Raw genomic sequence first — 11,359 nt, forward strand, 5'->3', positions numbered from 1 at the left:
TTAAAGCGACTTTCAAATGAGAAATATCACAAGGAACGTGTTGTACAAGAGCCAATCATATCTGCAGTGTAAGTTCCACGTGTAAGCTAGACTAGCACAGAAGCTCGTGCAGAACAATGTAAATAAAAAGAGAGAACAGGATTTTCTAAAATTCTTTTTTTATTAATTTAGCCACAGAGAAAATGCTATTTACACAAACCAAAAATTGTCTGAAAATAGATTCCGAAGTTTCTAAATTCATTTTCTTAAAATGCATTTAGTAAAATGCAGAATGCTCTTTTCTTTCCTTGAATGGAATACTTTGGTCCATATCTCTATCAGCAAACCAAACGTTTCCTCTTAATCCATGGCTTTGTTGAGGTGTGACACCACTGAAACACTGAAAATGCCACATTTGTGTGTGAGAAGGACTGCAGTAACTAATTTCCTATTGAGAAACTGTTAAAAGCACTGAGTTACTCTTAGAGGTCCAATCCTTTCAAATGAATAGTTCACCCAAATATGAAAATGATTTAATCAGTTACTCACCGTTATGGCATCCCAGATGTGTATGACTGTCTTTCTTCTGCAGAACACAAATTATGATTTTAAGAAAAATATTTCAGCTCTGTAGGCCCATAAAATGCAAGTGAATTAGTGCCAAAAATGTTATGCTCCAAAAAGAACAAAGGCATAATAAAAGTAATCCATAAGACTGCAGTGTTTAATCCATATTTTCAGAAGTTATATGATAGGTGTGGATGAGAAACATCAATATTTGAGTCCTTTTCTGCTTGAAATTCTTCTCACTGCCCAATAGGGAGCGATATGCATGAAGAATGTAAAAGTAATCGGTTTCTCACACACGCCTTTCATATCACTTCTGAAGACATGGATTTAACCACTGGAGTCTTATGGATTACTTTTATGTGATTTTTGTAGCTTCAAAATTTTGGCACCCATTCACTTCAACTGTTCAGCAGATGAAAAAGACATACACATCTGGGATGGCATAAGGGTGAGTAACTGATAACAGAATTTTAATTTTTGTGTGAACTATCCCTTTAATCAGATCAGGTAGTTGTCCATTGAAAATTGTTACCCGATCACCTACATTCTCTCAGCTCCTCCGCCCCCAGAGAAGTCAGTGAGCATGGGGGTGATGTTGTGTACAAAGGCTGCGTACTTGGAGTCTCCACTACTGGCCAGTTTAAGTTGCTGGGCAGCATGTGAGAGCTGAAAGGCAGCATCAGGGTGAGCAGAGTCAGGCAGCAGAGTACACTCTCTCTCCAGCAGTTCAGCTACACTCTTCAGGAGCTCCCAGAAACCAAAGGCCAGTGCAGCCTTCCGAAGACGATTCAATTCCTTCAGTGATGAGAATTAAAAATACAACAAAAACCCCCAACATTGTCAATGTTTGTAAATCCCAGGAGACCAGCAGTTACAGAAACACTCAAATCTGCCCATCTTGCACCAACAAACATCCATGCGATTATCTAATCAGCCAATCGTGTGGCAGCAATGCAGTGCATAAATTCATGGAGGGGGGGATTCACGGATTTAGACCATGGAATGATTGTTGGTGCCAGATGGGCTGGTTTGAGTATTTCTGTAACTGCTGATCTCCTGGGATTTTCACACGCAACAGTCTCTAGAATTTACTCAGAATGGTGCCAAAAATAAAAAGCAACCAGTGAAATGCCTTGTTGATGAGAGAGGTCAACAAAGAATGACCAGACTGGTTCAAACTGACAAAGTCTACTGTAGCTCATATAAGTGCTCTGTATAATTGTGGTGAGAAGAGTAGGGGGTTGGTGCTGTTTTGGTGGCACGAGGGGTACCTACACAATATTAGGCAGGTGGTTTTAATGTTGTGGCTGATTGGTGTAAATCAGCATTAAATTTGAAGTGTTAAAATACTTTCTCCTAGCCTTACATGCAGACAACTATAAAGGGCCGTTCAGACTTAACACATTCTTGTGTAAAAAAAAAAAAAAAAAAGCCAGCACAAATAGAAATGAATGGTTCTTTTGAAGAGCTTTTGAAAAGATATTTAAACTTAACGCAGCAACCAAAAAAACAGTTATTTTTGCAATTTCATTTGGTGACGTTAGTGCCACAGAAATTACACACTTCAACTTTTAAATATTGATTACTCACCTTATAGAAGGTTTGTGTTTTTTCTGGTAGCTTCCTTGCATTACGGAGGATTTTTTGTACATCTGTCTGTGAGCATGATTACAAAACTTTTGTTATGTTGATGTTTAATCAGTCATTTAATTAATCACTGAATCACCACTATTCTGTAGTCAGATATGGTGTAATATTCAGGTTAATACCTGCAATCCACTGGCTTTAATCCAGACTGTAACATTCTGAGCATAGCTTCTCTTGTGTTTCGGCTGTATGGGGAAAGGACTTTTACTGTCATCTTCACCATAGGGATTTTCCGCCGCATCTACAGGTAAACCAAACGAGTCATAGTGAATAGATCATTACGGTTGCCAGTAAGCAAAACTATGCAAAACAATGAGCAAATGTTTTTGATAATTGGCATGTAGTCTGAGAAGCCCTCTACTCTCAGAAGGGACCAAAGAGTGAGACAGAAAATTCATATTTAATCATGCAAATGTGTAATGCAAAAGTTATCCTTTATCCTAGTGTATTTACATATACAGTATAAGTGAGTACACCCTCACATTTTTGTAAATAATTGATTATATCTTTTCATGTGACAAAACTGAAAAAATGACACTTTGCTACAAAGTAGTGAGTGCACAGCTTGTATAACAGTGTAAATTTGCAGTCCCCTCAAAATAACTCGACACACAGCCATTAATGTCTAAACCGCTGGCAACAAAAGTGAGTATACCCCTAAGTGAAAATGTCCAAATTGGGCACAATTAGCCATTTTCCCTTCCCGGTGTCATGTGACTCGTTAGTGTTACAAGGTCTCAGGTGTGAATAGGGAGCAGGTGTACTGGACACTGGAAGTTCAACATGGCACCTCATTGCAAAGAACTCTGAGGATCTGAAAAAAAGAATTGTTGCTCTACATAAAGATGGCCTAGGCTATAAGAAGATTGCCAAGACCCTGACACTGAGCTGCAGCACAGTGCCCAAGACCATACAGTGGTTAAACAGAACAGGTTCCACTCAGAACAGGCCTCGCCATGGTCGACCAAAGAAGTTGAGTGCACGTGCTCAGCGTCATATCCAGGGGTTGTCTTTGGGAAATAGACATATGAGTGCTGCCAGCATTGCTGCAGAGGTTGTAGGGGTGGGGGGTCAGCCTGTCAGTGCTCAGACCGTATGCCGAACACTGCATCAAATTGGTCTGCATGGCTTTCATCCCAGAAGGAAGCCTCTTTTAAAGATGATGCACAAGAAAGCATGCAAACAGTTTGCTGAAGACAAGCAGACTAAGGACATGGATTAATGGAACCATGTCCTATGGTCTGATGAGACCAAGATAAACTTATTTGGTTCAGATGGTGTCAACGTGTGTGGCGGAAACCAGGTGAGGAGTACAAAGACAAGTGTGTCTTGCCTACAGTCAAGCATGGTGGTGGGAGTGTCATGGTCTGGGGCTGCATGAGTGCTGCCAACACTGGGGAGCTACAGTTCATTGAGGGAACCATGAATGCCAACATGTACTGTGACATACTGAAGTAGAGCATGATCCCTTCCCTTCGGAGACTGGGCTGCAGGGCAGTATTCCAGCATGATAACGACCCCAAATACACCTCTAAGCCCACCACTGCCTTGCTAAAGAAGCTGAGGGTGAAGGTGATGGACTGGCCAAGCATGTCTCCAGACCTAAACCCTATTGAACATCTGTGGGGCATCTTCAAACAGAAGGTGGTGGAGCACAAGGTCTCTATAATCCACCAGCTCTGTGCTGTTGTCATGGAGGAGTGGAAGAGGTCTCCAGTGGCAACCTGTGAAGCTCTGGTGAACTCCATGTCCAAGAGGGTTAAAGCAGTGCTGGAAAATAATGGTGGCCACACAAAATAGAAACTTTGGGCCCAATTTGGACATTTTCACTTAGGGGTGTACTCACTTTTGTTGCCAGCGGTTTAGACATTAATGGCTGTGTTGAATTATTTTGAGGGGACAGCAACTTTATACTGTTATACATGCTGTACACTCACTACTTTACATTGTAGCAAAGTGTCATTTCTTCAGTGTTGTCACATGAAAAGATATAATCAAATATTTACCAAAATGTGAGGGGTGTACTCATTTTTGTGAGATACTGTACGTTTCCTAACTGATCACAGAGGTTAGTCTTTTTTCTTTTGTTTTGATGAACTACTTGGGCACACACTGCATTAAGATTACAATACTATAATAATTGAATACTGTATTTTATTATAATATCATAAAAGTTCACCAAAAGTTTTGTAATTCTTTACTTACTACATGCCTTTCCAAACCAAACTTTTTTTCTCAGGCGAAACACAAAAGGAGATGTTTTATGAATATATCTCAGTCTGTGGAAATAGCAGTGGAAAGTGTCTCATCTAAAACCTTAAAAGAAGGACCCAAAGTGATCATAAAACTAGTCCATGCGATTTCTGTGTCATATTCTAAGTGTGCTGAAGACATACCATAAGTTTTGGTGAGAAACAATCTGATATTTAAGTAATTTTTCATTGAAAATCTTGCACCAACAAAAAGCATGTGTACAGAAAAAAGCATGTCACTCAATAGTACTGATACTTTAGAAAGGCAATGACCGTTTTTTGACAGTGACTCACCTGAGTGTGTAGCTGAATTGAGGCAATGGTCTGAGGTTGGTTATGTTAAATATAATATAATCAACAACTTTAGTTGTTATGACACCTAACAACTCCACAAGCTGAGCCTGAAATACATTTTTACAAAAAAAAAAAAAAAAAAACACTTAAATGTTTGTTGAATCGCTCGTTTTGATGTTGCTTCTTATTGAGACCAGAAACAGAAAAGCAGAATCATCATAGCGCCACCCGGTGGTTTCTCAGGAAAACTATGGATGAGAGCAGCTTGTTCATAGTGGCTCATGTTCATGCGATAATTACTTGTTGTTTTTAGAGCTAATAAAGCAAGTTCTCTACTGAATGTAATGCCTTGAGTTCCTTTATTAAGCTTTAAAGTGAGGCACTATCCGCTGCCTTTGCATTGAAAAGATGGTATTGGTTAAAACATCTCTTTTTATGTTCTGCATTAGAAAGTCGAACAGGTTTGAACAAAAAAAGAGGGCGAGTACATTTTGACAGCTTTGTAATTTTTGGTTAAACTATTACTTCAATAATGTACTTTTTAATTTTAATGTGCATGTATGGCAGTGAGATACCAGAGGCAGGACCAAGCTGTGACAATCTGCCCAACCAGGGCAGAGGGTCTAAGCCTGGTTCAAAGAGTGACATCATCAGATTGGACTTCTTCTTACTGTCTGCCTGTGAATAAAGCATTCCAAACCACTCTGGCCTGATGAATTAGAGGCAGAGAAAATATATTATTTTTAGAGTAAACGGATCATTCATTGATAATATTTTGAAACAGTACAGTATTTCTTATGAAAGAAGGTTGAGCAATATTTTCCTATGGGATTCTTACCCCAGTTGTACAAGTGTCACCATGCCCTCCACTTTTAGGCTGCCATGTAAAAGAACGCAGAAATTTGGACTCTTGCCAGCCATCTGATTTGTGGCGGTCTCTTCCTCTGTCTCATCAGTGGCCCCTGTACCTATCTCATCCCCCTCTGTCAATTAAAAGAACATGCCTGTGTGTGAGTAATCAACATTTAAATGCATATAAAATGACTTAGGAACAAACATGGGACAAAACACTGACCTTTAGTCACAGCAATGGGCAGGACCAAATGTCTGGATAAAACAGGAGGGCTGGAGATGTCTCCAATCTCAATAAATCCTACAATCACCAGGTCTGCACACAAAATACAACAAGGACCACAACTTTTGGATGAACTATTACAATGTTCAATTGCACAATTAACTAAAATATTGATCATATAGATGCTTAGCTTAATGAAACATTGCTCTGTGCACATTTTGATGCAGTGTATTTGTAATTTTTAAAATAGAACATGATCATTTTTAAAGCTTTTCTGTGGTTGTACCTGTTTGCACTGTTTTGGGCATGGGATCCACCTCCTCATCAGACAGCACGGGCTCTGGCCTGGGAAAGACCTGCACATCAGAGGCCAGGTTCCCACAGCGCAGCACCGCATGGAAGGGAGAGTATGCATGGTCAATCAGCTTACTGACAAGACACAAGAGCATTGATACTGTTAAACACTCTTTAAAATACATGAAAGTATTTAATGCAGTTTATGCCAAAAAGCAACAACATCACTTACCCAAACATAGACTGGACATTTTTAAGACAGAGGGGTCCCTCCATAGTGTATATCTGACCCTCTCCACCATTTATACTAATCATCTGCTCCAAGTTATCCATACCATCTGTAGCTTGGAGCTTTAGGGACGTAAAAAACACCACAACACAGGTTAAAGCACATACAGGGAAAGATTCATATGTAACATAATGAACAGTTTTAAACATACAATTATGATATAATAATACTTGTGTGACTGTGGTGTTCACTGCAATGACAATATGCATTGATTACAATCTAGTTAGTTTCCTTAAAAAATATCTGGTGTCAGATGCCTCATCAATGTAATCACACATTAAAACATGAAAAAATGTTAAAACAGACTGCGGTACCTCTTCTGCATTGGCAATGCACATGACATAGAATTTGGAAGGGAATGGGAAAGGCAGTGGGAATTTTTTATCTTCCACACGTTGATTCAGTGTTTGCAGGGAGTGACGCAAAGAACCACGACCAATCCCCAGAGAACCATCAGTAACCAGCACTACCTACAGGTCGGCATAAGTCACACTGTTAACACTTATCAACTGTAAATGCAGTCACAGAAACAAATTCGGTTGCACTTTATAATAAGGCGTTTCCTGGACCTGAAGAATCCGCTCTCTTTAAAGCCGCTCTTGGCATTTGAAGACAACATTGACGATGTACCATTATGTGACACATCAGGTGCGTTTCTTTTCTGCTGCCAGCAATGAGGTTAAGTTCCATCTCAATTGCCTACTTATTAGATTATATCTTTATAGTTTTATTATACACCATGGTGCAATTCCATATGCCACTATTTTTATAACAAGTGTTCTGTACCATACCTTAATTTGGTAATGCATGTGATGCGTGTTTGGCTAGTTAAAAAACATTGTGTTCTTTCTTTTTTGTAGTTCTGAAGTAGTCATACCAGTTCTGATAAAATACATTTGATAGTTTTGCATTTTTAAATAAATAGACTTGTTTATTAGCACAATTTAAAGGTGTACTTGAAGGTAGGGTCGGCCCTGATTGTTATTTGTGTTCATAATGAATTAACTACTGTTAAAATATACAACTTTTGTTTTTTAGAAATGTGTTCGTATATGTGGAAATTAAGATTAATAAATGCTGCAAAGGTATTGTACATTGTTAGTTCCTGTTAACTAATGTTAACAAATGTAACCATATTATAAAATGTAATAACAACTTCAACTCTATTTATAATATACTGTATAATGCAACTTTCCAATTACTCTTTTAATTACTGTATGTTAAAAGTTTAACATTATCATATTTACCACATTCAAATTACATTTATTTATATTGTCAGCTATTTGTGCATCAATTAGTGTACAGTACATGTATATCTTTTTCAAATTACTATATTGAATATACTACATTGTATAACACATTCCATAATATACTGTATATTTAATTGTACACAACGCAGTATATTTGAAAGTAGCCTATATTTATTCCTGTATAACAATAGTGCCGGTTGTTATTCCACTTACATTATTGTATATTTCACATATTATATATTTAATTGTACATAACGCTGTGAATTTCCCAGAATACTGCATTTCTGTTACATATTTTAATTTCCATGCAACAGTCCATCATATCTTGTCATATCTTCACCTTTACTCGATTTTGCCTGTTCAGCTGTGTGTGCCTAATACTAAATCGCCTTCAGGGATTAATAAATCCATGGTATTGTTTATTTTACCTGGCATGGACAGGACATTCCCCACTCCTGCTGTACTATATTACTAACACCTTGTAGTGCTGCCTCCAGACAGGTTTTATCATAGTCTTCAAGGTTGTTCAAGGCCTCCTGCAAAACAGTAAAGAACACCAAGCAACTTTTAGAAACAATATACAGTACTGTGCAAAAGTTTTAGGCACTTAAAATGTTTCACAAAAACATTTGTCTTAAGATGGTTATTTCTATCTTCAGCTTTAGTGTGTCAATGGGAAAAATACATTTTAGACTCCCAAACATTCCTTCTGCAAATACAAAATGTTAGAATAGAAGAACAGGGCACTCTGCAACAAATGTCATGGCCCTCACAGAGCCCCTCTATTTAAGGAGTTTTATTGTAGTGGCTGAGCATATTAGCTAATCACAGACAAGTATGTTGCTCACTTTTATTTTATTTAACATTTGAATAACCACTTTCTTTTTTATGCTTCTAACAGGGCCAATGTGAATTTGACCATTGAGACAACTAAGTGATCCACTTAGTTTTAATTTCCTGTTGTACAAAACAGCAATCTTGTTTTGGATATGTAGTTAACATGAAGAATATTGCATGCATTTAATACCTCCAAATTTCGTACTTTAATGTAAATTATATTATTCAAAATTCATCGCAATTACAGTATCAAGGGAAATAATCGACTTGAATTGTATTCCTAATTGTGCAGCCTTAAAATTTATATTATATATGCATATATTTATATATAGGGTTGGGAGGGTTACTTTTGAAATGTATTCCACTACAGACAGCAGAATACATGCTGTAAAATGTAATTTGTAATTCATTCCGTTAGATTACTCAAGGTTAGTAACGTAATCTAAATACTTTGGTTTACTTCTTCAGCACTGGTAGATTTTTTCACTTGTTTTGACTATAAAAACGCTGCCAGTACAGTAAGACAAAATACACATGTTAAAAATACATTCTCTAAAAACCTAAATATCTTATGCAGTGTTGTTTCTAAAACAAGATCAATGAAATTTATCTTGTTTTAAGGATTTTTAGATATTTTTAAAGCAAAACAATACAAAAATTATCATCAAGAATATGATTTTTGCCCTAATATCAAAGGTCTTACTAGAAAAATATATATATATAATCCAATGTGAATTTTCTTGGTTTCAAGATTTTTTATAGTCAAAACAAGTGAAAAAATCTACCAGTGCTGAAGAAGTAATCCAAAGTATTTAAAATACGTGACTGACCTTGAGTAATCTAACAGAATACATTAAAAATGACATTTTACAGCATGCATTCTGTAATCTGTAGTGGAATACATTAAAAAAGTAACCCTCCCAACCATGTCTGTCTGACATGGTTTTTACCTGTAGAGTATTGTAGTCTCTGGTGAATGGCACCAGAAGCTCCCAAAGTGAAGAGAAGGCGACAAGTGCAGTGAACTCGAGTCTGTAATTTGTTGCCATATGTTCAAACAGCATGGTCAGTCCGTGGACTGCCAGGTTCTTTCTCTGAAACTCTTCGCTGCCCTCCACTGACACGGGTCGCGTCATGGACAGCGAGGAGTCCATAAGAACCACCGTGGGCATGATTACTAGCTCTGCTTAACACGGTTTAAACAGTTACAGATGAACCAAGATTTCTGCACAAAAAAAAAAAAACAGACGTGTTATAGATCAGTCAGTGTGACAAGTTATAGTTATTTAATAATACAAACCAAAACGCCCCCCGTGAATAATTTGCCCGTGTTAAAGAGCCAAGTAAATATTTGTGTTACTTTGGGACTGCTTCGCACTGTAACTATGACTACGAGAACATCAAATATATCTGAAACGTTAGATAAACATATCCTAAATATTTTCGAAAACAACACGTAAGACATGAAAGCCGAAATGTTAAGACGGTTTAAATAATAATGTAAACTTACCCATTGTTGAAAACAAAATCCTTCTTCCTAACGAAGTGTGCACCGTTATAAGCGGGCCGTGTGGAAACAGCAGATAACTGAATCGTTCCTAGCCTAGGCGGAAGAAAGAAATTTCATTTCTTAATATTTTCTTCTTCTTTTTTCATCGTGTATGAATGTGTACATATAATGGTGCTAATGCTTTGTCAATGTAAATCTTTGTTTAATCATGCCAATAAATCTTCTTGAATAGTGAATCTTACATTTTAAAAGCGCACTCAGTACTTTTTCCTCATTAAAAAAGTTTTATTCCTACAGAAATTAATAGTAATTTCGAAACATATTACTAAAATCATGAGCACTAACATGAGATGAAGAAGATCTTTAAATCTACATGGAAAGGGTCTCCTCATGGGGGCTGCCATTTTATTATCATGTGACCAGCCATATAATATTCCCCCATTTCACTCATGGGTTAAAATGAATTATGGTTGCAGGGGCAGAGCTAGGAGTTCTTCGCAGGTGTGGCTGTGACAGGGGCCAGTGATCAGTCTGTGGTGGCACAGACATTTTTGGCCAGCATTTTAGTATCGAACGAGGGGGGGATTGGGAAGTGGAGGCGTGGATTAAAAACAGAGTGGAGTGGATACAGTGACACCCGGGACGGAGAGGTGTGGCGATCTTGGTGTACACACATGTTACATTTCCTGTATGTTTCGGCTGTACAGAGATGGTTCCGCCTCTAAAAAACTAAATTGTGCCCAAGACAAAAAATGACCAAAACAGCAAGTGTGAGTGGGGTGGCCATTGGGGTGGCCAGGCTTTGTCAATACCCCTGGCTACACCCTAGCTGCACTCCTGCTGACTGAATAGTGAATTTCTACAGTGGTTTAGGTCAGTTAACCACACTCAAATTGAGTGTTGCATATTATGCCTATAAAAACATGGACGCGCTTACTCATGCGACCCTTACTTCAGCACTGCTGAACCTGATGTGTGTCACGCTTTAAGCAGCTTGTGATGAGCGGTGGGCGTGTGAATGATTTGTCCAGGTTGTGCGCTTCTGTTAACTAGTCATCAACTCTTTAAGATTTGGAATGCAGCTGCGAAGGACTTCAACTTGTCAATAATTCATACTCCTGTCTCTCTCTGTCGCTCACATGCAAGTGAGTGTTTATTACAAATGCCATCAAGGTGGATATAAACAATAATTTGTGGACCCCCTGCGGTACCACCATTGACCCCCAGCTGAAGACCCTTGGTATAGGTAACTGAAAACTATTGTGTTTAAATTATGCTGCATCTACGTATGGAATGATATTCCGGACATTATTCAAAAGGAATTGCAAATTGTATTTGCAATTGCGTTTTCAATTTGTGTAC

At 38.0% G+C, this 11,359-nt stretch overlaps 1 protein-coding gene across 2 annotated transcripts; it reads right to left on the reverse strand.

The window, feature by feature from the left end:
* Nucleotides 1–148: 148 nt before the first annotated feature.
* On the reverse strand, nucleotides 149–10,056 carry ints14 (integrator complex subunit 14). 2 transcript variants are annotated; one of them, XM_052096737.1, is made up of 13 exons: nucleotides 9,998–10,056; nucleotides 9,438–9,712; nucleotides 8,079–8,186; nucleotides 6,715–6,870; nucleotides 6,344–6,462; nucleotides 6,104–6,246; nucleotides 5,818–5,910; nucleotides 5,581–5,725; nucleotides 5,318–5,451; nucleotides 2,319–2,437; nucleotides 2,140–2,205; nucleotides 1,094–1,344; nucleotides 149–379 (listed from the first exon to the last, which is right to left on the reverse strand). In XM_052096737.1, exons 2-13 carry the CDS (start codon nucleotides 9,657–9,659, stop codon nucleotides 340–342), a joined length of 1,596 nt encoding a protein of 531 aa, XP_051952697.1. In that variant the 5' UTR covers nucleotides 9,660–9,712; nucleotides 9,998–10,056; the 3' UTR covers nucleotides 149–339. The 2 variants fall into 2 exon arrangements, with proteins under 2 accessions (XP_051952697.1, XP_051952698.1); XM_052096738.1 differs by having other exon boundaries at nucleotides 151–1,344.
* Between the last annotated feature and the right edge of the window lie 1,303 nt (nucleotides 10,057–11,359).

Source organism: Xyrauchen texanus, chromosome 29 (assembly GCF_025860055.1).
Source record: "Xyrauchen texanus isolate HMW12.3.18 chromosome 29, RBS_HiC_50CHRs, whole genome shotgun sequence".
Taxonomy (NCBI): Eukaryota; Metazoa; Chordata; class Actinopteri; order Cypriniformes; family Catostomidae; genus Xyrauchen; species Xyrauchen texanus.

Excerpts from the sequence above, each read along its gene's own strand:
- ints14 (XM_052096737.1), bottom strand. The coding sequence starts at position 9,659 with ATGCCCACGGTGGTTCTTATGGACTCCTCGCTGTCCATGACGCGACCC. Across the intron at positions 5,726-5,817 it reads GCCCATTGCTGTGACTAAAG|AGGGGGATGAGATAGGTACA; the intron begins GTCAGTGTTTTG and ends TTTAATTGACAG. Across the intron at positions 1,345-2,139 it reads AAACACAAACCTTCTATAAG|GAATTGAATCGTCTTCGGAA; the intron begins GTGAGTAATCAA and ends TCATCACTGAAG.